Here is a 26,547-nt window from a genome sequence, read left to right as displayed (position 1 = left end):
CCTAAAAAGCAATGGGGTCTCCCTAACACAGTTTGGAAATTACTAGATGAATGGTTCACATTGGGATTGGAATCAGATAATGGATATTATATTGAAACACACAATTCTTTGGATCTCTTTCTGCATTCCTGTCACACATATTTTTAGCCAAGGCTTGAGAATTTTGCTCCAAAGTTGACAGGATTGAGCCTGCATCAAATTACAGGATTTTGAATAGGCTGAAAAATAATAGTCAGATGGTATTTCAGTTATTTTATGGATTTTAAAGATTGATCTTAAAGATTATTTTAAGATCGAATTTCCTAAAGTTGGATTTTTTAAGCTATGACAGATTCACTCACTTTTAAAGCCACCTTTTTATTTTAGAACAGTTTTGGGTTTATAGAATCATGGCAAAGCTAGTACATAAAGTGCACAAAAGCAGGTTCCATAGTAGTTTTTTACATGAGTAGAGTACGTTTGCTATAATCAATGAACAGATATTAACTCATTATTGTTAGTGAAGTTTATACTTTATTCCATATTTCCTTAGTTCTTGTTTAATGTCATTTTTTCCTGTGTCCCAGCGTCCCACCCAGGACACCACATGACATTCAGTCATTACCGCGCCTGAGGCTCCAGTTGGTCGTGACAGTCTCCCTTGTTTTCGATGACCTCGACAGTTTGGAGGAGCTCAGTGAGGTACTTTGCAGTATGTCCTTCGGCGGGACTTTTCTGATGTTCTTCTAACAGTCCAACTGCGATCGTGAGTTTGGGGAGAAGAGCTCCGAAGTGTCTTCTCATCACATCACGTTGAGGGTACGCGCCGAGTGACTGATGACTGCTGCTGCTGGTCTTCACCACCTGGCTTGAGGTACTGCCTGTCAGCGACTCCCTGTAAAGGGACTCTTCTTTCTCCCTTTCCATACTTTCTCCTTTTCCATGCTCTTTGGCAGAAAAAAAGTCACTATGCCCAGCCTGCACTTAAGGAGTGTGGAGTTGTGCTCCACCAACTTGAGGGCAGAGAATCTACATTAATTATTCACAATTCTGCATGGGACATTTGTCTGTTCTTTCCCATGAGCTTATTCAATCATTTATTTCTATCAGGTGTACTTGTAGATATTTATTTTGGGTCATAGTCTAATACTATTTTATTTATTTATCAGGTTGCTCAAACTGTCCTAGCTTTGGCCGCTGAGAGCTCTTTCAGTTGGCTCATAGGTCCCTTTGACATACCCCCAACACTGAGTACAGATTTTGTTGACTTTTTTGTTTGAACTTCCTTCTTCGTGGCAAAACACGATGTTCCAGGCCATTCTGAATGTTTCCTGCCCCATTTCTAGAAGCATCGATGTCTCCAAGGACCTTGGTTCCATTTACTGGAGAATGAATGGTATTAGAAACGAAGACCTGCGTAGTGGGTGTGCTTCTTGCTCCTCCGGTGCCATTGCTTCTGTGCTCTCTGCTAACAGAGCAAGGAGCTGTGTGGATGTTGGCCTATGTACACATGTATATCTATAAATATCTCTATATGTAAACATCTGCATCTGTATGAAGCTGAACATTAGGTCATCCCGATGCCTCTAACTCTAATGCACCGCCACACGGAGCATTCAACCACCTCCTTTGGCATATATATTTGTAGAGTTACTTTAACAGTGAAGAACTTTTGGGATGGTAGGTGTGAGAGAAAACAAGTGGGTGAAAAGAGCAGGGACACCGGGGACTGAGGTGAATTCAACACCCAAGAACCTGTGCTCTGTTGTTAGTACCTACAGTTATTAAATATCTGGAGCAAAAGGCCATGTAGTAGTGGGTGAGCTTGAACCCTGCCTCCACTAGTAACTTAGCTCACTGTGGGGAAGTACATACATACATTACTTTCATGTTTCTTAAGTTTTTTATTTTTAAAGGAGGAAAATATAGCACTTTACTCATAGGAGTGTGGGGATTAAATGAGTTACCACAAATAGCACATGGAGAAGAACATTACCAGGCTGGGTATTTAGGAGCTCTTGGTACTTTATACCCTATGGGATAAATCTATTATTATTTCCAGTTCACAGATGGAAGAGACAGGCATGGAGATATTACTACCTGCTCAAGGTCTCACAGCTAGTAATTTACAGGCCCATTCTCTCATGATCTGTATCCTTTAAAGGGTTTCTGAACAGCTCTGTAGCCACATCTTTTTGTAAAAGGGAAGCTATGAAATGCTACTCTATAAATCTAAAAGTAAGTTTAACTACTAAAAAGACTTGAGGACATGTTGAATATTCTCAGTGTCGGGTGCTGTGATCATCATTAACATTATCATTTCCCACGTTACCAGCACTTTGACATTATGAAAGGACTCAGCCAGTGGAGTAGTTGACCTTCTCAACACTCAAACTGTCACCTGAAGCCAGTTGAAGCAAAGAACACTCCCAACAAGGAAGTTGTAGGAGTTTAAAGTCAGCCCTGCCTTATCTATGCCTATTACTGCCTGATGCAAGAAGACTCACATATTTAAGAATTCCTGAAAGTTCTACTGTTTCTTGCCTGCTCTGGAATGTGATACCAGGTCACAGTTTATGGAATATGCTGTTGGTAGAGGAAGTATATCAGAGATTTGTTGGGGATAGTAATAACCATTTATCAACTAAAATCAAATAAATGGCAATTGTACACCCTGTATTTATTTTTTTGTTTCACTTGATAACCTACTTCCCTTTAAACACCAGTGACTCCAATGTCTTTATCTAACACAGCTCTGCACGCCACCATTCATGCTGAACCTGGGTGCCTCCACCAGGTAGATCGGGAAGGTGAAAGCAGCCGCCTCTTCTTTCTTTTTTTACCAGTCACGTCACCACATTTTCCCCCAATGATCGCTCCTAGCATCAAACAGTTTGAAGGAAATCATAAGTATTTTCTACAGTCATTTGAACAATATTCACTTAGGACTTACTGTGTCACAAGCATTTTGCTAGTCACAAGGTGCAGTCGGGAGCCAAATGTCTGCAGTCTTCCTCAGCAAGCTTGCAGAGCCCTGGAAAATAACAACAGCTTGTACAGACTGAGAGTGTATTCTTACCGGGCACTGTGATCTGTATGTATTACCACGTTTTTGTCTTAGGGAAGGAGCTATTATTCCTCTCCTCATTTTGCAGATGAGGAGACTGAGGGTTACCCACAGCCACACAACTAGGAATGGGCAGAGCCGGGATGGGAATGCAGGCCTGTTTAGTGCCACACGCTTAACCACGCATACATCCTCTCTCTCTCACACACACACAGCTCCCACCTCAGAGCTGGTGTGTTTGTGGCTGGAGGATACCAGTTGCATGACTTTGCTGCAGATTCTCCTGAAGTCTTTGATTTGCAAATATAAAGAATTCTCTGAAGCACAACCTTAACCAAATTGTTGTAGACAGCTGGGTGAGAACAGCTGCAGACAGAAGAGTGTGGCCGGATGCTCTGGGGTCTGGTGGGACGGATGTGCAGTGAGGGGGCTCTAAGGAAAGGAAGCAGTGATGGGCCAAGGTAACAGCGGCAGATTAAATGGCCTACACCCCAAACTACCCAAACCGTGCTGGAGGCCTTAAATATTATAGGACACACTATCAGCTTATGCAAATGCAATTATGATACATTTTTCTTTGCCTATATCGTTCAGTGATTATTCAAATACATTTTAAAGTCTATCTTTTTTTCTGAAGTATGTCTGACACAATGAGGTGGAATGTCTTTCGGGTCAAGAGTCAGGAGACCTAAATTCTTGTTCCGATATGCAATTTAGTTGTGTGAACTTTTGCAAGTCCTTTAACTTCTGTCATTCTAGATTTTCTCCTTTATAAATCATTGGAGGTGGGCTACTGACCCTTGAAGATTTTGGAAGTTCCAAACTGCTCTGATGCTGATTTACTGAGAACCTATGTTGTGTCTGCTTCAGCACTGAATGATTCTGAGGTTCAGAAGCAGTTAGGAGACACACTTGTAGCTCTTTGTCCCATACAGCGCTGTCCGGGACAGCAGCCACCAACCATGTGTGGCTATAGAGCACATGAAATGTGGTTAGTGTGACTGAATTATAACTTTATTTCATTTTAATTACATTTAAATTAAGAAACTGATACTGTATTCAGTTACTGAAAACTTTTATGTTTGAAATAACATAGGAATATGAATCTCCTTTTATCAATGGTAAATTTTGTGCAATCTAAAAATACATCAGGTAGTTTTGATAAAAATTTAGCATCTAAATTGGAATGTGTTGTAAATGTAAAATACACCATATTTAAGACAGTATAAAAGGGGATCTAAAATATCTCATTAATTTTCATATTGATTCCATATTGAAATGACACTATTTTGGATACATTGGGTTAAATATATATTACAATTAATGTAATCTGTATTTATTTTCTAATGTGACTTTGTATTAGAACATCTAAAATGAGATATGTGGCTTGTATCATGTTTCTTTCAGATGGCTTTGGAAGTTTATACTCTATAAACTGTGGTAGGTAGTTTGATTGGCATTGTAGGTCCTAGTAATTTATGGGAGCTTTGGAGAAAAGAATTACGTCACTCTTGGAGGAAGCCATCTGTCCCAGTCTGAGTCATTACTCTCATCAGGAAAGACCTGTCCCAATCACCTTTGCTAACAAGGTTCTTTTTTTTTGTTTTAATTTTATTTAGTTATTTTTCAAGTACAGTTTTTTGACAGGGTTCGTTTGAAGGGAACCAGGGGATGCAAGGTCTCCTGGGAGCTCTGTGGTCCTCCGTGCTTCCCAAATCGTGATGTTCTATAAGCACCACGGACAAAAGCACTGTGACTCATCCACCTGAGTATACCCAGCACTCCCACCTTCAGGAAGGGGACCTGTTTGGACGAGCTGTCTCCATTCCACATGTGTACCCCTGTTTGGAGGGTGTTTGAGCCAAGCCCCTTCAGAGGCTGTTGGCCCCCATTGTGTCTGGCTATTTTTGGCCTGGCCATAAGTTTCTGGTTTATTCAGTTACAGAAAAGTAGTAGTGCTAGTTTTATACTTTCCACATGGATTAAATTGTAGAATTTTGACACAAAAATAACTTTTTTTCAGAAGGAGCATGTGCCAATGGCAGGCATTTTGATTATGGGGCCCTCTTTATATAAAAGTCCACTCACCTTCTCTACATCTATAGGGAGTAAATGTACCATCAGGGAGCATCACCTTCCCCGACTGGTATGTGGTCAGTGTGTGGTTACTGACCTGGCGTGATTGGAAAGAGTCACTTTCCCTGGACAGAATGTGGTGAATATCATGGCATGATCCGAAAAGATCGCCATCCCTGGTCGCATATGGTGATTCACTTGAAATGACCAGGGAGAACCACTGTGTTGGTTTGCTAGGGCCACCAAAACAAATATTGTACCACAGATTGGAAGTTTCTAAGAATAGAAATTTATTTTCTCAGAGTTCTGGAGGCAAAAAGTCCAAGAGCAAGGTATGGGCAGGCTGAGTGTCTCATGAGGCTTCTCTCCTTGGCTTGCCGATGACCATCTTCTCACTGTGTCTGCACAGGGTTGTCTCTTACCCTGTGTCATCTGTGTTGTGATCTCTTCATCTTGAATAAGGGCCCACCGGTATAATCTCATTGTACCTTCACTACCTCTTTAAAGGCCCTATATCTAAAAATACAGTCACATTTGAGGTCCTGGGTATTAGGGACTTCAACATATGAATTCATTGGGGACACATTCTGTCCATTACAACCTTTATCCCTGGTCAGTATGTGGCATTTAAGGATCAACTTAATGAACTGTGTGGTCGGAGGCAATAACCACAGAATGAACATTATCTCACACAGAGACTTCCTACTCAAAGGAATGCGACTGTGAACATGTACCTTTGAAATGGCTAGGAATAATTTTAGGTGAATGAGCTAGGCTAGAGGAGCGTGTTGAGTCCTGAATCATACTGCAAGGCCATAGATGGTAAAGTCTGCTCCTTAGCACCAGGAATTAATTCCCTGTTACTTGAATTACAGTGCCTGAGCCTGAGCAATTGTAGTTGAGTACCCTTGGGATAGTGTGCTAAATCCTGGCTGGCGAATCTGACGTCAGGTACAAGGGCTAACAATCTATTTATGGGCATAAGAGCAGCGCATGCAACAAGTGCGAGCTCTGCACCTATGAATGCAGGGCGAAGAGGTGATCAGGCTGGGAGTGGAAAGTAGAAAACAGCAGAGATTTCTGATTTCTGGAGAATGGAAACTTCTTAAAGTTGAAAATTGACGAACAGGTGCTGATGAGGAGGATGGTGAAAAGCTGCAGCCAAGGCAGAGGCAGGAAGAGACATGAAAAGCCTCCTGGAAGGTGACTGGGGAGAGTGGTGGGCTCATGACCCCAAGAAGGGTTGATTTACAGAAGTGATGGAGAAATGTGAAGTAATGTGCGATTGGGAAAATGACAGAGAGGAGGGCCGATTGTGCAGACACTGCTAAGAGCTGGCGATTGACTAGCATTGTCAATGAGGAGGTCCATAGTAAAAGCATACACAACACAAAACTCACTACCAGAACACAGCCCTGTTATCCCTAGAGATCACCGTTTGCAGGGCTGGTGCTGAGGCCTCTGGGTTGCCTCTCCTGGAACAGACTCATTGGTTTGTGGATGTTTAGATAATGGTAACTGAAAACTCTATTTATGGATGCGGTGGTTGTTGTTGTTTTTCCAGTTTCCATCTTAACTTTAGGCTTCTCTTTTCACTCCAATAGTTAGCAACAAGAAACTGGATAGATGGAAGCAATATTCTCCGAGTGACAAAGCTTAGGGAATAGACACACCCAACTGCAATGAGTGGCTTAAGTGAGCACAAGCAGTCGTCACCGAATGACTCTGTGGCATTTGATGCATATTGTGAAAAATACAGTATGGAACAGCAAATGGATGACCTAATGGGAATTTGCTTGGCTTTTTGGGATAGAACAAGGAAAGCTCCTCTTTAAACGTTGTGTGTTACAGTCTTTTGAAAGAGAGCAATTCCCCTCTTAATGCATTTTTCCAATAGTCTTCTACAATTATTTTAAATATACTCTGCAACCAATCCTAGATTATACAGAACAAGACAAAAGCTCAACCGTGTCTTACATAGAACTTTCTACCTTTTCATTCTACTGTGGGCTTTTGTCTTTTCCGTTAGCACCCTACACACAAAATCAGCAATTCATTCTATTGGGACTGTCCTATACTGCCTTCAGCCATGCCTCAGAAAGACTCAATTTGCTGTAGCGACGTCGATGCTTGCCAAGTTGTAGCAAATTGTTCTCCCCCACTTGCGGGTAGGTTCTGGTCACCTGGAATGTGACTCGGAAGAGTCAAAAACAGGTCTCTAGTAGGAACAGAAGTTGGGGAATGAATGGGAAGCAGCTGAGACCGCTTTTGCTTCTTCCCTCGCCCCAGTCTACACAGACTCACACCTTGTGGATTGACCATTCCGAAAGTGGGGAGTGGTGCAGCCAGTTCGAGTTACAGCCCGGCACGCGGCCCCAGCAGCGCCCGCCCCACCCCTGCCTGGTAGCAATTACCTCAGCGCCCCACCTGCAGTAGCTCCGCCCAGCCTCCCGCTGGCTCACTTCGGGCCACACCCTCTCACCACTGGGGCCCCGCCCCGCAGCACGAGCAGCCGGCCGGCGCCCCGCCCTTCTGTCACGTGACAGTCCGCCCTCTACCGTGCTGGGATTGGCTCTACTAACGGCGGGGGTGGGATCTAGCACCAGGCAGTGCCCCGCAACGCGGCTGCAGTTTTCAAACCTCAACTGTAAGCTACGCTCACATCTTTGCCGCGGCCGCCGGGAGCCACCTCACAAGGAGCCAGGTCACAACTGTTGGCCAGTGCGCGGAAGAGTAAAAGTGGGTCCTATCACTCTCGGAGCTACCCGGGGCCCCACCCGGCTAGAGCTGGAGAACCAGTCCTATCGTGGCCACCGGCGTGGGGCGGGACGGGAGCCCCCTTGGAGGGGCCAACTCCGCAAGAACTTGCTGCGGCCGGAGCGGTACGTGTCTTCCTTCTCGCGCGTCCGCGGTCCTGCTGGGCGGGTAGGCTTGGGGCGGCGACTTCATTCTCCTGCATCAGCCCCTCTACCTTCCCTACCGAGACCCCAAAGGTGGGAGGAGTCCCGAGGAAGGTGGGGGGATCTCGGCCGTGTGGGCGGAACCGCAGTACCTTGCAGCCCTCCGGCCTGGCGGAGGTGGTTTGGGACTCGCAGCTGCTCAGGTGGCTCTACTGCTCCCGGCCCGTCGCCCCATCCTGCTTCCTTGAGTCCCTCGGGTTCGGCGCGGGGGACGGTCAGTAGTCTTCCCGTTGCTCTTTTCTCAGCCTGCGGGCTCGTCCTTGCCTGTGTCTGCGTGTGCGCGCCGTCTCCTGGCCGGCCTGGGCTTTCCCCAGGAAAGCGTCCCGTGGGGGCCCCCTTCGTGACCGGTTTGTGCGCGTCCCTTCCACATCGCGTCGACGTGGTTCTTCGTGTCCCTCCCTAGTTTACAGCTGTGGTGTGGGCCCAGGACGTGTTCGCATTTGGACTCGTGGACTTGTCCTGCTCACAGCTGCCTTGAATCTAGAGAAAGTTTGTGCTCATCTTGTGGGGCATTTTGAGTTATTCTGAACAGTTTTTAAAGTCAGTGAGTAGAAAAGACAAATTGCTGCTGTTTTGGTGATTTTCCTCGATCTGATTGTATTTTGACGCTATGTGCAGGACCTATGCTCAAACTGAAGCGTACACGACCTATGCTCGAACTCTGTAACCTATATGCACATGATGGCTACGATTTTGACATTTATCCAGCTCTTTTAGTGTAGGGAAAAGTTCTTCATTTGAGTTCTCTTAGATAAATAGAGACAAAGTTCAAAGAGACTTTATGGTAGCTAGTAGATGATACTAGTTCTTTCTCGTTTTGTTTTTTTTTGGGGGGAGGCAGTTCTGATGAGACTTGAGACACTCTGACATTGATTTCCAAAATGAAATTAAGGGGAAAAAAAGGCATTTAAAAAATCTATCCACGTGATTAAATGTCAGCATTACGTCTGTGTATATCATATTCACTGGGTACTTTGCCAACGTACATGTTTACATCTGTGGGACCAGTGATATGCTGAACCTGCAGTGATGTTTAATATAGTATGGCCTCTTTAAGTTCTCAAGTCGTTGAGAATGTGTGCTCTGAGACAGCATGGTGGACAGAGATGACTGGACAGGTGACAGCAAATGTAACCAGGAGCACAATTTTATCAAAAGAGGATAACCTACTTTCTTTTGATACACCATTTTATAGTTTCATAGTGATCTGTCCAGAAGTAGTGTAGTTTTCAACCACTTCTAAAATATTTGTTGTATAAATATTAAAACACACAGAATTGTGTATTTTTGAAAAAGCAGGTCCATAGACAGTGCCCTAATCTTAAGACCTCTCTCTTCCCCCTTCAGCCTTTTCTGAGCAGATGCTAAGTTTTAAAAAGTATTTCTAATATTTTAATAATTGGAGTTGTTATAAGAAGCTGCTTTATTTTTGAGAAATGTATACATTTTAGATTATTTTTCTAAATTATGGATCTAAAATTAAAGTGAAATACATGGCAATATATTTGAGTTTTGAAAGTAAAACTCGTGTAATGTTTGAAGGCCTTCCTGTTTGTGTCTTAATGTTTGCAGGATGGTTGCCGTTTCTCCTGGCTCATTGAATAGTGAATTACAGTTTGTTTAAGATACAGTCAGTTTTTCAGGAAAATTGAGGCTCGACTGATAACAAGTCTGAAGAAGGTGCAGGCATTTTTTATGGTTGTTTCTAATCAAACATTATTATTTTGAAGCTTGCACTAACAATGTTTTACTGTTAAGTAAACGTTTAAACATATTTTAAAAGCTGTTTCAAAGCTGTTTGATAATTATAAGAGAATTTTCTAATCAAAATTTTCCTCTTAATCTAGAGCCCAAATTTAAAACCCAGGAATCAAGGAAATCCATTGCTAACACTTTCACTTAATCATAAAGTTGTCTTAAAATTGTACATATATTGTAGAGCATATTTCCTGTATATAAAATTGCCAGCTAACAATGGTACTTTAAGAATATCTGCTAGAGGATTTTGGTTGATTCTTATTTTTTTTTTTAAGAATTCTTTTGCATCCTGCAGATATTGGTTGTATCAGAAACATTAACAGTCACTTATGTACTTCCTTTCCACTTGGAAGAACTTTAAATGTTTTAGTTGCTTTAGTTTTCCATAATATTGATGATGGGAATTCAATGATTCATTTTTAAGTGCTTTATATTCTATGATAGACTATAATCAAAACATATTTCTTTGAATACCTTAATTAACAAATTTACTTATAAATTAAATTACAAGCACATTTTTATCTAAATTATGTTGTGATAAATGTTGTAAATTCCAAGGCATGCTTGGTTAAAAATTTTTATTTCCTTCATTTATTTATCTCTTTTTTAGTCCCAAATACATCTAACCTTGAACTTCAACATCTAAATTGGTCAGTTTCTTTAATATGTAACATATTTTGGTGCACCCCTGACTCTTTGCAACTTGTTCCCCAAAAGAGGGCGCAGTTATACTTTTAAGCATTTAAAATTTTTATATTAACAGTGAGATAGTAATTTCATCTTTGATTCTCAGATGATCACATTCCATTTTGCGTTGGAATAGTTACGAATAAACAGTACTTCAGTTATATAACTAAAAGTAAACAGTATTTTACACAGAAACTTAATTTTTTGACAAGCACTGTGTGTATGTTGGCCCACTGTAGTTCCGTTTTGCAATATCTTCCTATACTGTTTCATAATGATAGGGTTTGGTTCTTCTTCTGAAGGCAGAAAATATGGCACCAGGCTTTACTGTCCTGGCACAGATTCAGGCCGGGGGTCATTACTTGGACTTCAGCCCTTGGGTAGTATATACGAGTATGCTAGACTGCTTGTACTAGAGTCAGCTGGCTTGCTATTGTGATTTCCAAAGGATTAAATTCTTGAATTATTCTTTTTAATCTTTTTTAAAAAAGATTGTTAGTAGAATACATATAAGGAAGGAATACAGTCTCTTCCTTTAAATTGGAAATCATTCCTATGTCTACACTAGTACATTTACTTTTAATCGGTAACTAATTAAAATGGATCCGAACTAGCAGGAAGTTCGTGCTTAATGTTGATGGATGCTAGATAAACAAATATCCAATTTCTCTGATTTCCTAGGGAAAACATAGTAGCTATAAATGTCGATGTATTGGGTTGGCCAAAAAAGTCTGTTTAGTTTTCTCCATAAAATAAAAAACATGTTTTTCATTTTCATCAATAACTTTATTGATGTGGATATTTTGGGTATGTTGGCTATCTCCCACTGTTGGCTTTTGGTGTGTAGAGAGGCCAGGGATGCTGCTAAACATCTTCCAATGCATCAGACAGCCCCACAGCAAAGAATTATTTGGCCAAAATGTTAGTAGTACCAACAAACTTTGCAAACTTTTAACATGTTTCATCAGTCACAGCATCTTCTCCATACACTGTAGAAATCTTTTTTGCTTTTCAGTTGCATTTTTATATTTCTTCAAATAATAAAGCATAATATTTCAAAAATGTTGTATATTTCCATCTTCAATATTAAAATGGCTGCATAAGAATTCACCAATTTTGATAAGTTTTTTAAAGATGCATGCTGAGATGACAGCTGTCACAATACAATCTTAACAAAATTGAAGTTAAAGACTACTAAGCACTACTAGAGCCATTGTGTGGAAAAAAACTAAATGAACTTTTTGGCTAAGCCAATAGAAAGGAGTTGTTTTCTAGAAATCTTGTGGCTCACTTTGCTTTCCATTGCCTTTCAAATTTATTTCAGGAAAAATCTAAATTGATTAGTCTTTGCCAAGGAAATATCTGAATTAATTTCCTGGTTGAGATAGCTCTTAAAATACTGATTTCCTTGGGTGAAGTAGGTATTTGCATACATAAAAAAAGGTGGCCACCTAGTGTGGAAAGGTAGGTAAACACAAAATAAATGGTCCATTGGTATTAAATTATGATATATGATAAAATAATTTTATCTGTATTCCCATACTTTGTAGCCATCCTGTTTAGGATTGAAGTTCAATGATAGCAACTTAAAATATGCCTTATTTAGCCAAATACTAGCTGCATTTGAAGTTACAATATGTAAGTTCAAGATGGACCTCAAGTTCTGTACAACCCGTGATGATATGAGATGTACTTAAAAATTCTTCTTGCTGTATCTCATTGACTCTTATAATTCAGTTCATAAAACATTTTGAAAATTCCCACAAGGTGCTGGGTACCTTGGGAAATATAGACACAAAAGTATATGGTTGCTACCCTTTAGACACTAAACATAATTGGGCTCTAACATGTTAGGTACTGAGATAAAGAGATATTTGAAGCATAAAGCAGAGGCACTTAACCCAACCTGTGGGTTTTTAAAAAGTCAAAGCTTTCAGTGTGGGGTGGAGAAGGGGAGATGGATGCATAAGAAAAGTTAGCCATTTAAGGGAAAGTAAAAAAGGATGTTTCAGGCAGGAAAGTAAAAATGTGGAGGCAAAATACAAGATGTGAGTGCGGCAGGAAATGAAGCTGGTGTGCAGCTGGGCCCAGCTTTTGTGTGTCATGTGTACTGGGAAGCTAATGAAGAGATCAAAGTAGACAATTTAATTTTCTAGGTGTTTTCAACTGTTATACACGATACATTCTACTTTCATAAAATATTTTTGTTTGATAAGTTTGAAATGAAAATCGTGATGAATATTTTAAAAATAGAGCTACTCAGAGGTTTATAGGTATCGTTTGTCTACTTTTGATTACACCACATTAGCTTTCTCCCTTCAAGTAGGGTCCAGATTCAAGTCTAACATTTCCTTCTGTTCCCTCCTTCACGGATGCATATCTGAATTCTTATTCTAATTATTGTTAATGGGAGTTAATGAAAAAAATCTTTGAAAATTAGAGGTACCATTATTCCTATGGTACTGTGTAATTGAAAGCTTAATTTTATCTTGCTCTCTATTACCCTTTTACTGTTTCTAGTGCTCAATGTGTCTATGATTGTGGGCCTACACACACAAACACATGTATACAAACACAAATTCACTAAGTCCCTTAATATTTTTGTTACTATAGCCTAATAAAGTATTGTGAAATGTATTTCAAGTGGACCGAGACATAGTGCTTGAATCAGTGGTCTGAATCAGGTGTAGGTCTGTGAATTGTCGTAGAAAACAAGAAAAGGTTGCAGGTTGTTTGTTGGAGTTAAAGAGAGTAGACGAGATAGAGAGTCTACTGATAACCTTTGTGTACCTCCTGTTAAGTCTTATATGAAGGGCAGCCAGGTATTTGTGAAGGTTTTGGTGCACAGAAGTGACATTCAGCCGTGCTATATGCAAAATTGGCCAAAGGGGAGGAAATGGAAAAATATCTAGGCTGTGGTGCCTGGTTCAAGGACAGTAAATGGAAGAAAAATGCACTTAAAAGATGTTATATGGATGTCTAAAGCAGTTTGTAACGTACTGTATATTAGCAATAAATAGGTAAATTTAAGATTCATTCTTCAGAAATGTGCACTTCGTCTTGTCTGACACCTGGCTCTTGTTCCAGCATATTCTGAGCCATAGTAAAATGCATCAGAATTCAAATAATGATTTTTGTATTAACATGTATTTTAAAAACTACTGATTGCCAAATGCTATATTCATCTACATATATAATCACACAAGTACTTGTGGTATATTAATTCATTATGATGAGCAACAGTACATGTGAGTGAAGGAAAATTTGTTAGGGTGAAAAATAAACAAGCCAATGTCCTATATTAGGAAATACTAAGTAGCTTGAGTAATAAAGCCTTATTTATATTATCGTCCATTTCAGTCATTTTTTTAAAAAACTGAGTTCTTTTTTCCTTCTAATGTAACTAAATAATAGATATTCAGTGTGTATGGCTATCACATTTTGGGGTTTTTTTGGAGGGGTCCCAGGATGAGCCTGGATTTTAACAAGTGATAGTCATAGTAGGGCCATGTGTCTTCAGGTTACAAATTGTTATTCATTATATTGAATTATAACTATAACATTTATTTGGAATTCTTAAATTGTTTTTTCTATGCAGTATTAAGCAAGACATTAATTCTTGCTCAGTATTTATTCTAAATACTTATGTGGTCTGTGTATAAGAACTGACATATTATTGGGATAATGAACACCAGCTGCTCTATATAAATGCAGTGAAAATATTGAGACCTTAAAAAAACCTGAGTAGCCCTGGCTGGTGTGGCTAGGTGGATTGAGTGCTGACCTGCAAAGCGAAAGGTCAGCAGTTCGATTCCTTGTCAAGGACACGTGCAGGGGTTGCAGGCCAGGTCCCCAGTCGGGGGCAGGGAAGAGGCAACCACACATTGATGTTCCTCTCCCTCTCTTCTCCCTCTGAAAATGAATAAATAAAATCTCAGAAACAAAACAAAACCAAAAACAACCCAAAACCTGAGTAGTAATGGCTCTCAAACTACTAGACAAGTAAACTGTTAACGTATGGAGTTATGTTTTGCTATTGCAAATGGGTATTTGCATAGAGTCCAGTCATACATGTTTACATCCATCTTTTTTTACCCAAAGGTATTTATTAGTTTTTATTGATAATTAAGTAGTAATTGCCTAGTCCAGATAACTCAAACACAGGAAAGTAAAATACTGCCATAATCACAACACCCAAAGATAACTACTGTTAACATTTTGTCATAGTTTTCCAGTCTTCTATTTGATTTTATATTTTCCCACAAAATTATTATATCCTATTTAAAGTTTTATGTCTTCCTTTTTTTCACTTAATAATTTGAGTTTAAAAGATGCTTTGAAAGCGCAGTTTTTGAGTTAATATTATATTATTTAGGTGTATTTAACCATTTCCCTATTGTTGGACTTTGGGGTTCATTCATTCCACAAGCTTTTTGTTTTTCACTTTCATAAAGCTTCATTGAACAAACACTTTTGACTACACGTAAGCCCTATATTGACTCTTTTGAAACTTGAGAGCAGAAAATACTTGTTTGTAAAATATGTCTTAGTTCTACTAGAGTGCTTATGAATAGATCACTTTGTAGCTGATATATTACAGCATGTATAAACATCTTAGATTCTAGAACAGGGGTGTCAAACTCATTTTCATCAGGGGCCACATCAGCCTCCTAGTTGCCTTCAAAGGGCCAAAATAATTTTAGGACTGTATAAATGTAACTACTCTTTAACTAGGGGCAAGAAGCTCCGTGCTGCTGCAGGGTAGAAACAAGGTGCCGGGCCTGATACAACAAGGTGGAGGGCCGGATTCAGTCCGAGGGCCTTGTGTTTGCCACCTGTGTTCTAGAATGTAGATGAGGTGAACATCTTAGGTGTTCAGGAGCCTGTATTCTGTCTCTATGGTTAAATTTGATATATTCTTGTTCTCATGTTTTCCAAGTCCTGATTGATGAAAAATGTTGGGAATGTAGCCCAATTTGTATCCATGATACAGGTACATCTCTTCTTGTGTGTGTGTGTGTGTGTGTGTGTATTTTATTTAATCTATTGTATTTTTTTCCATTGCCATTTAGTCCCCTTATACCTCCCCATGCTCGGGCAGTCAGCACACCGTTGTCCATGGCCATGAGTCCCTTTAATTTTTAATCTTTATAGCTCTGAAAGGTAGATTCTGTTTACCTTCCATACTTTAGAGGCATCGGGATTGAAACATTCTTCACTAATAATCAGAGAACTATAAAGTAAGATACAAAATTCCATTTTACCTTCATCACACTAGACTGGCCAAAATTAAAAGCTCAAATGGGGCAAATGTTGACAAGAAAATGAAGAGCCCTCCCAGGCAGCGGCATTGGGAGTGTAAACTGGGGGTGAGAAGAAGGGACCAACTTCAACTGCATCTGTGAGGTCTTAGTTATTTTTAATTTAAACACAGTATGGCAGAGCAATAAGGTTGAAAAAACAAACATTTATTATTACATTTATTTGAAATACTATTTTTAAAAGAAGTTAAAGTAGTTTACTAGGCTGCCATTACAAAGTACTACAGACTGGGTGATTAAAGCAACATAAATTTATCGTCTCAGCAATTCTGGAGAGTAGTAGTTTGAGAGCAGTGTAGGCAGGGTCTGTCTCCTGAGGCCTCTTTGGTGTTTAGATGGCCTTTGGCCTGTGTTCACATGCTCTTCCTTCTGGGTGTTTCTGCGTTCTGATCTCCTTTTTTTGTAAGGTGTAAGGATGCCAGTCCTATTGGAATAGGGCCTACCCTAATCACCTCATTTTTTAGTTACCTTTTTAAAGCCCCTATCTCCAAATACAGTCACTTTCTAAGGTACTGGAAGTTAGGATTTCAGCATATGAATTTTGAGGGGAGTAAAATTCAGCCCATAACAGTACCAAAGTTAATTTAGTGAAGGTCTCATGGCTGGTTTGATGGATAAATGGAATTCAGACCTATATGTAAGTCAAATGTTATTTCAGAATGTTACACTGCTATCCATAGATTACTAGTGATGTACCCCCAAACTAATCAAGTGTTTGGATTCCCAAAGACCAAGAAAGTTAGAGAAAAAAAATTCTGATTTCAGAATAAAACCGAGAGAACAAGCTAAAAGCACTGAACTCAATCACTCCGCTTATTTGCTAAGTTGAATTTAGTCATATTTGGATTTAGGCAGGTAAAGAAACACTATGTCAAGTAGGAAATAAGGAAAGCAAAATGTGGCGGAGAAAGAACAAAAGCCTAGGGGGTGGTTATAAGAGGGCACCAGAAGAATACTACTGGATCATTTATTAGGCACAGCAGAAAGTGAGAAGTATCTTGAAATATATTATAATATGAAATAGTAGTTTTAATGTTAAAACTGAAAACATGCAAACATTACAAAGTTTGAGATAAATATGAACTTCATATATATAATCAGAACTCCAGAATAAGTTTTTCCGTATGGTCGGTCACTTGTCCAACAAAATTATAGAGTTCTTCTTGTATGGCAGCTTCTGTGCTTGGTTCTGCCAAAAGAAAGAAACTCTAAGACCTATGAAAGTTTCTGAACTTAGTATTGAAATGTAGACAGTCTGTGAAACAAATTCCATTTCTTGTAGTCATTCAGATGTCAGTAATATGACTCACGAAAGGTGAAGTCACACCAACTTTGTTTGGCTATGTGAAATTAAAATTTAAAAAGAATAATCTTTACTTTGCTATGGTACATTGTAAAGATATAACTTTTAAAAATGAGTATTATAACTCTCCTAAAGAATTTTACAGATGTTTTACAGTAGCTTTATTCTGAATGAAGTCAGTAATTTCACTCAAGTGCCGTAGAGGGGATAGCAGTTTATGTGCATCTTTTCTCCTGGGGGTAGATGTGCTCTTTAAATCTTCTTTTTAGTTGTATCTCATAGCTATATTTGGAGCTGATAATGTAGTGAACATCCTGTCTGAGATAACATCTTTTTTTCTTAACTACAGTTAAGTTATACCTGCTATCTTTTCTTTTTTTTTAATAGGTAAAAATAAGTGACAAAAGAAGCATATCTGGAAGTCATCTAACATGTCGAGGAGAAGATTTGATTGCCGAACTATTTCAGGCTTGCTAACTACAACTCCTCAAACGCCAATAAAAATGGAAAACTTTAATAATTTTTATACACTGACATCTAAGGAGCTAGGAAGGTAAGGAAATTTTATGATGTGTATGCTGTTTATATTTTGTATAAATTCACAGTTTATATAAAACTCAATCCCTATTTAACAATGATTGGGAAGAAAAGTCATCATCTCCACTGTTATTATACAAGGTCTAGTCTTAACTGACAAGAGGGTTGGTGAGCCATTCGGGTACATGATTTTACCTAACTTTAGAGGAGGTCAGGGTCTTTCTTGGAGGTAGTGTACGGGGTGAGGCAGCTTGTCAGAGTGAACTGCCAACAAGCTTTGTGACCTCAGTGAAATTACTATACCTCTTTGGTGCCATAGTTTTCTCAACCGAGAAGTGGAGGTGAAGATAATTATATCTATCTTATTGGTTATTGTGAGTACTAAATTAGTTAATATTTATAAAGCACTTAGCAGAGTTCTATGTAAGTTTTTGTTAAATAAAATAATCCCTAGGATATTTTGCTGGGCTAAAAACAATAAATGGTTAGATTCTCCTCTTTCCTAAATTAAGCAAAAAAAATTAACTCATTTGATTGTATAATTCTGTATGACAAAGAATGTATGGTCTATAAGTAAAACTTGTACTTACACTAATATTAATATTTTGATTTAACCAAGGTGTAAATTCCTTAATGCATAGGCGTGACCAGAGATTATGAAACTATTTAGCGTTACCATTTTCATACATATGGAAGTTACAAAAGATATACCAAGTTATTTAAGTTATATATTCAGCATCCATTGAGCTTTAAATTAAAAACACTTAACAAGGGGTTAGAAGATAGTGATCAGTTTCTGTCTTCAGTTTGATTTTAGTTCTGGAGGGAAGAGTTTGGCTAATATTAAAATGGTTTACTAATTTATTAAGTGCGTTTATATTGATAAATGTACAGTAAAATAGTATGATTGATTTTTATCTTTGGAAATCTCAATGTCAAAGCAAAAATTGAATTATGAAAAGTAATTATGTTCTGGGCAGATTTTGGATGCAATCTTTATTTTGTAAAATAAGGATGATATCCACCTCATCAGACTAAGAACTAAATGTGAAAGCACATTTCATAATTTCTGGCATATTTATTTAATCATATGTACAAAATGTTTGGGTCCTTTAAAAGATATAGTTTTAGGTTTATTAAAAGATGTAGTTTTAAAAACCTTTTAGAATGGTTTTTAAAATTATTCTAAACTATAATTATTTCTCTTTGCATTATAATAGGAAAGCATAAGTTTTCTTTTAGTTACCTATATCTTACATGAAATAGTCATAGAATCTTTGCATTAGAAGGATTTTGGCGGTCAGCGGTCTTACGACACAATTAAAAAAAATTTTTAAAACATTTTATTGATTATGCCATTACAGTTGTCCCCTTTCCCCCTCTTCATTCCCCTCCACCCTGCACACCCCCTCCTCCCCCACATTCCCCCCTTTAGTTTATGTTCATGTGTCATAAGTTCTTTAGCTTCTACATTTCTCACACTGCTCTTGCGCTCCCCCCCCCGTATATTTTCTCACCACTGTCAATGCTAATCTGTACCTTCTCTGCCCCTCTCCTCCTCCCACTCTTCTGTTGCTAACCCTCCATGTTATGACACAATTTTTTATGTAGTGCAGCAGCAGTCTTCTATAATTTTCCTAACAAGCTGTTTATTCAGCCTCAATTTGAATACTTCAGTGATGGGGAACTCACTACCTCAGAATGTGTCTGTTCCATTTGTGGGCACTTCTTAGCCACAGCAAGTTCTGTTTTCTACTCTTATTAACACCCACCCAATAGACATAGTTCTCTTTTTGTAGCTGCATATAATGTCTGTGTGAAAATCCTTCAGAGATTTGAATATAAACATTGCCAGTTTCCTTAAATGCCCATCTTATGGCCTGACTTCCAGGTAGCCTTCCTTGATGCAGTGCAGACTAACAATGAAAAACACAGTACCACTCTGTGTTTTTCATTGTGAGACTCAGCATGGACAGAGTATTGTCAATATCTTACCGTCTGCAGTAGAACAGGCTTTATTTGAGGTAGCATAAGACTCCATTAGGAGTTTCCTTTTTTATTTTTTATCAGCCATGTCAAATACGTGTCAAGTGGCATCTTTTAGTATATTGTCAAAATGGATTAAGCTGAAATCAGCTGATCTATTTTTACTCTGAACCTAAAATTATCTAAAGTTTTGTGATCTACTTAGTTGTATGATTTCCTTTCCTTTAAGATGAGAGGGCCAGCTAGATGTCTACAATTTTCTTTCTGTTGTAGAAATGTTTGGAACTGCTTTGAGCGGGTAACTGAATGTGCCTCGAACAGTACACACAATGAAGGGTGTTCTTTTCTGTTTTTCTAAGTCGCAGTTTTGATGAGTAAATGTACATACATTTATTAAATTAACTTTGTAATATGTGGGATATTATGGAAGCTAGAAAGTATAAAATATTTTTTCTTTAAGGGTTTTGGAGAAGTTAAACTTTGCAGAGGACAATATTAATAATTCTAAATTGTTTTACAAATGAGGGGCCATCAAAAATTATAAACTGGAATCCGATATACTTTAACATTTTAGAGCAAAAACTTGCTAGAATCTGATTAAAATAAATTCAAATTTCTGATATCCCATCTGCTAATATCTTTATGAAAGAGACCTATACTTTTTCTTTTCATTGATATGGGCTACTGAATCACTTGGTAAATATTGATGTATCTAATTAGAAAACCTTGATAAATTAGAAATCATGACCTTTCATCTGCCAAGAACTTGCTTTAAGTTCTTTTTAATGCTATTACCAATTTTAATATTCTGTACCTTTGTGAAATGGAAATGAGGATCATAACCTTGTTTTTTCTAAGGCTTGTACACTTTGAAATATACGTAAGTCTGACATGTGGTGAACTAACAAGTTATCTTTCTAAATCACTTGCTTTTTATTAATATTAAGATGTTAGTTTTTCAGAATTCATTTTCCTGTAGCAAACTAAAGTAACATGTAAGAGCTAACAGTTCATTTTTTACTATTCTCAAAACTCTATATTGTTCCTGTTTTTTTTTTACATGTTGGGTAAGTTTTTTTTACCCTTCCCCTAACTGAGGCAAGATTTCATAGGCCTTCTGTGGTCAGAAGGGTGAGGCCAGTGCAGAAATAAACGTCAGCTTCCTTTGTGGCTTACCCCCCCTCCTCTCACATTTTATTGTCTGTTCTAGAATGCAGAAGGGTAACTGCTAGACCTTCCCACTGCTGGGAAATCTAGTGAGGTTTGCCTTTTTAGGGTGTGAATGAATTATATGTGTTTGTTAGGGGTTTTAAATTTTTTAAATGCTTCTGTTAAAATTTGATATAGAAGCATTATGTATTAAAGTTTATTTTTGATACTTCTAAACCACAATTAGCATTTTAGAGTAGAAACCAAATACTTAATTTTTTTCTAAGTCATTTGATAGATATTACCTTATTTAATAGTATATAAATGAATATATATGTATAATGTTATTGGAGTCTCAAATAAGCTTTCAAAATATAAATGCTTTAAGTATAGGATTCAAAATAGCACAGTATAAGGTATTATAGTAGGTTCTTAACTCTTGCATTCATTCAACAGATATTTTAGTTTTTATTACATATTAGCAAAGTATAGATTTTATAATTACTGTAGTAATGGGACAAACAGGGTCTCTTCCTTCATGGTCTTTTACTTAGTGGTGAACATTGAGAGATAAATAATTATTTAAAATCATTTGGCCACCTTTGCCCTGGATTAGTGAGCACTAAACTTGTTTAAAAAGGTGTATTTAGATTACCTGAAATAATTAGATACAAAATATTTTTATTTAATTTTATTTCTGAGAAAATCCTGGCTTGTAGATAAATTTATAAAATTATAGCTGAACTAAATTGTCAGTCAAAATTTGTGCTATAAAACAGGTGGACACTTTTCTTGGCTTACTGGTTTCTGTTTCCTAAGTTATACAAAGTGGATTTCTTCATAAAACTTAAAATTTCCTTTCTGTTCTAGGTAAATATTTGCTTCTAAATCTAAGAAAGAATTGGCAGAAGTGAGTTACACTTCTTAAAAAAACTATCTTAAAGGAAGGAATTGTTTTGTAGTGTTTTAGAAGAGAAAGCTAAGAATTCACGTTTCACAGTTTAATTCTTGGCACTCCAGTTCCATATATATTACCTTTCATGAGTCATTTCATCTTAGTGTGACTCAGTTTATTCAGTATAAAATCTATAAAACATGAGTGCTTTGAATATAAAGTTAGGGGAATGATTAACTTTTTGTGTGCTAATTGAAATGCATCAATTTGTATTCCTTTTGCATACAGTAATAAAATACCGTATAGTTAAACTTAAACATCCTCAAATAATAAAAGAAAAGTTTTTTCAAAGAGTCAGGTTTGTACATGCAGATTTATTGAGTTGATGTATATTTTGATAAATGTAGAAGAGTCAAATTATAGCTTGGTCACTCTTTTGGCATTAGCTGTAATTTTTCAGCTTGATTTCCAGTATGTTTCATTGGCACCAATTTGAAGGAAATTTGGGAAATAAAGAGTAGGAATCTTTGTCATCCTGGTCTTTGAGAATAGTAAGTAAAATACAATCAAGCAATAGATTTTGTCCTCCACCCCAAGTTTAAATATCAAATGTATTAAAATGTTTTCCTTGTGAAGTACCTGACATGTTATGTTAGAAGTATATTCTAAAGTGGTGGAACAGAAGTTACTCTCTGAAGATCCCTTATTTATACTTGATTTGTTAGTGTCTAGAGAGTAAGTTGATCCTTAGGATAGAGGTTCTTAACTTTGAATTCTGTGAACTCAGGCTTAGAAGGTTTATGAATGGGCTTTGAAATTTGAAAAGCCTCTGGAATTATATGTAAATCTTTCTATTTAAGGGCAAGTGTACATTTTTCTAGGCAGGCAGTTAATAGCTGTTATTAGTATCTTAAAATAGCATTACCCAAAATAGCTTTAGGTCTTTGGGAAACTAGATTTTGGGCAACTGCAGGCTGAGAATACACACATTTGCCTATGCCTTTACGTTTTGGCTAAGATACTGAACACTTCTATTGGAGAGAGCTAACCACACATCTATTCCTAAAATGATATCCATGACTGTAATGGATGAGTTTGTACATAGCTATTAATAACCATTAATTTTCTTAGTTGATGGTGAAGTGCCTTTGGGTACTCTCCAAATGACATATATACCTTTGGTATCTGTCACAGGCTTCATAGACTGCTGAGCCCTATTAAGAAATTTATTGGTAATACAACTGACAAATTGTTATAAAAAGCTTCAAAGTTATTAAAAGTGGTGTTGAAAGGCAAAGTGATTACACTAATAAAATTAAATGTCGAGTACTCATTTTTGCATTCATCTTAATTTTTTATGTTTGAAGGAAAGCTAGTTTGATTAGAGAGTTAAAGCTATTAAGGGTATGTATGGTCTTTGGAAATAGACCAAGATACAAATCCTCTCTGGGGCCTGCAAAATAGAATGGCACTTACTAGATAGGATTGTTGTGACACTTACACACAATAATTTAAATGAAGAGATTGCATGGAGTCGTCATAAAAATGAGGTCTCCCCTTACAATGGTAATTATTAATAGTGGAGAACAAATATAATACTGTCTATACTATTGTTACATTCGCCCTTTTCATTTTTATGTGATAGTACTGTATATTTAATAAAAGTACATGCGGCAGCTAAGGAAGAAAGAAAAATTTTGAAAGGATTAATTTTAAATTTGAGGTATCACTGTATTTGTGTTATGCTAACATTGCTCTTTATGAAAAAGTTAAAGTTGATTGTCTTTATTTTTTTCTGCAGAGGAAAATTTGCTGTGGTTAGACAGTGTATATCAAAATCTACTGGCCAAGAATATGCTGCAAAGTTTCTAAAAAAGAGAAGAAGGGGACAGGACTGTCGGGGAGAGATTCTGCACGAGATTGCTGTGCTCGAATTGGCCAGGTCCTGTCCCCACGTGATTAATCTTCATGAAGTCTATGAAAATACCAGTGAAATCATTTTGGTATTGGAATAGTAAGTCTACACTTTAATAGATTTAAGTAAACTTATAGTACCTATTTAATTGGTAGAATAAGATGACTTGAAATGTTAAGAACAAGAAAGAGGAAAGTATGACAAGAACTTCTAAACAAGCCTGTGATGAAATATTTGAGGAACATAGTTTATATTCACATATTTTCACAAGGCTAAATGTACAGCCCCACAGACACTAAAACTAATTAAATAGCACAAAATAAACAAATAACAACAAAATGTCAGTGAATGTGGTGATAGGAACACATGTTCATTGCTAATGGAACAGAAATTTAACAGATTTTTTGGAAAATGATCTGATAGCAAACAGAATTGAAATTATTTACATATTTTGTCCATCTACTTGACAAACACATCCAGAGAATAAGCCAAGGAGAATGATGGGTAAACTTGCATGAAGTTATGCCTAGCATGTTGCTTGTTAATAGGTGTGATATGCAGAGCACCATGTTAGAAATTAGAGCAATAGAAATAAAATATATCCCTTTCCATAAAGCAGTAAAAGTTGAAAACACCCAAATATTCAAAAGTTCCTCAGGTGCAGGGAAGAACATGGTTAAGCGGACTGGTTCATATAATTCTTTGTAATTCATTTTAGCTAATCTGTATCACTGCTTTTTTGAGTTTAAAAGTAGAATTAACCTAATTTTAGTATTCAGTTATCTTATGGATGAGGAGGTTTGTTTATATATTTATTAAAAAGTCATTGTATCAGGAAAGTTGACGGCCTAGATTCACCTTGTAAATGAAAATACTATGCAAAATATTAAACTGATAAGTTTAATATTTAAGAATGAATACTATGTACATTTCTCTAAACACTAATGTCCTAAATAAGGTATATTATAGCACCTTCAAAATAAATTAGAATAACAGGAAAGCCAAGCATACTACCAATATGATTTTTTGTGTTTACATTTGTCAGATTCTTCAGCTGACCTTTAAAAAGTTATCTACTGCCCTGCCTGGGTGGCTCAGTTGGTTGGAGCGTCATCCTGTACACCAAGAGGTTGCAGGTTTGACCCCCAATCAGGGCTCATACTTAGGTTGCAGGTTTGATCCCCAGTTGGGGCACGTGTGGGAGGTAACTGATCATCACTTTCACTCTCTCTCTCTCTCCCTACCCTCCCACCCCCCTCTCTCCCTACCCCTCTTTTTCTTCTACCCTTCCTTTATCTCTAAAATCTAGAGTCGATAAACATTTCCTCCAGTGAGGATTAAAAAAAAGTGATCTCCTTGTGTGACACCTATGTGTTTGACTCTGTGAAAATTAACTAACATTTTCCCAAAACAGAAATGGAATTTTAGGTTTGGAGGGTGAATATGCATAGGGGCATTGTCCACTTTAATAAAATCCTCTTTTTTGGTTCATCTAAATAGCAACAAAGTACATCAAAAGTTTTGACATAAAGTGATTTTTGTATTTTACAAAGTTTCAAATCTACAGAGATGTTGAAAGAATAGTACAGTTAACGCTCTACTTTTCAGCTTGATTAACCATTTGTTGACATTTTGCCAAATTAACTGAACCATTTGAAATTTGTGTGTATCTTGATACTTCTTCTTTACCTGCCAAAGTGTCTGTTCGGTGTCTGCCAACTTCTGTCATCTGCTTCTTGTGTCATCTGTCTTTTCCCTCCTCTTAACTCGTGCTCATTGTCTGCTTCCCACAGCTTCACCTGTATAACAGGTTCATGGGGAAAGTGGTGGTCCTGCGACGGACACTGCTCAGCTTGCCAAACTAAAAGGAAGAGATGAGCGGTCCTGGTGTTTGTTTGATCTTGTCACTGAAATAAGCAAACAAAAAAACACTGGGATACTTTCAGTGGTTATAAAAGTAATAACCTGTTTATGGTGTTAAATTTAGAAGATATAAAAAATGGAAATCATATGTAAACTATGTTTACTTTTTTGGCATATTCCTGTATTTTAAAATTATTCTTATTTTTTAGTTTATGCATATCTACCTTTAGAGACAAATTGTGATCTATTGGGAATACTCTATTGTAACTCTCTTTTTCAGTTAAGAATATATTGTGTATATTGTACATATAGATATAGTGTTTCTAAAACTGAATTTTAACTTAGCAAAGACTGTTTAAAATTGCCTTCCTAATCAGATTTTAGTAAAAAGCCCCAAATTCAGAAAGGCTGGATATTGACTAGATGAGGAATTAATATTTGTTACTAATTATAATAATGGCTAATATTTATTGAACACCGTCAGACACTGCAGTGATCTGCTTTGATCCTTATTAACATCTGTTGTGTTCAGTACTTTATATGACTTGTCTAACTTAACAACCCAGTAGAGTAGGATGTACCTTTTTCATTCCGTGTCATTATGTTACAGTAGAAGAAACAGGCAGGTTTGCTGACCTTTGCATTAGTAATATTATCTGTAGCTTCTACAGCAATATATAAGGTAGAGTTCACTACTATAAATTTTAAAGCATACTGAATGTTTCATACTCAGATTGTCTTTACCATGATAAACACAAAGATTTAAGTTAATTTCTCATGAATTTTTGAGAGGTGCAGAGGTTTGGGGGAGTTGGAGTTTGAAGCATACGTGATCGGTGCTTTCGCGTGTGTGCCTCACCATCTGTCCCACAGTTTTCTTTGGAATAACGTAACCACAATGTAAAGCAGCAGATCCCTGAGGCTCTAACTGCTGGCACCGTCTGTATGGGTGGCTCAACCGCTAAGTGCATCAGCATCGTGAAGGGTCAGTCCTGTGACTTCAGTGTGAGACTCGAGTTTGTGACAAGCATTGATTTTTTTCTCTTGTGGC

General features: G+C 37.5%; 1 protein-coding gene and 1 long non-coding RNA gene across 3 annotated transcripts in view; one reads left to right on the top strand and one right to left on the bottom strand.

The window, feature by feature from the left end:
* Window positions 1-830: 830 nt before the first annotated feature.
* LOC128627416 (uncharacterized) lies at window positions 831-3,341 on the bottom strand. The gene is made up of 3 exons (XR_008391611.1): window positions 3,269-3,341; window positions 2,933-3,013; window positions 831-1,479 (listed from the first exon to the last, which is right to left on the bottom strand). It is a non-coding gene; the product is annotated as an uncharacterized LOC128627416 (long non-coding RNA).
* Window positions 3,342-7,736: 4,395 nt separating this feature from the next.
* STK17B (serine/threonine kinase 17b) overlaps window positions 7,737-26,547 on the top strand; it is a 30,169-nt gene continuing 11,358 nt past the window's right edge. The window contains exons 1-3 of one of the 2 annotated variants that reach the window (XM_037131257.2): window positions 7,737-8,004; window positions 17,539-17,704; window positions 23,520-23,732. In XM_037131257.2, coding sequence (XP_036987152.2) covers window positions 17,583-17,704; window positions 23,520-23,732 — 335 coding nt within the window. In that variant the 5' untranslated portion in view covers window positions 7,737-8,004; window positions 17,539-17,582. Of the gene's footprint in view, window positions 8,005-8,222; window positions 8,297-17,538; window positions 17,705-23,519; window positions 23,733-26,547 lie in introns of those variants that run through there. The other variant, XM_037131258.2, reaches the window with a different exon arrangement.

The sequence above is a fragment of the Artibeus jamaicensis genome, unplaced genomic scaffold (genome assembly GCF_021234435.1).
Source record: "Artibeus jamaicensis isolate MK-2021 breed Jamaican fruit bat unplaced genomic scaffold, CSHL_Jam_final contig_391, whole genome shotgun sequence".
NCBI lineage: Eukaryota > Metazoa > Chordata > Mammalia > Chiroptera > Phyllostomidae > Artibeus > Artibeus jamaicensis.
Note: the sequence above shows the minus strand (reverse complement) of the source record. Positions and strands in the feature narration are given on the sequence as shown.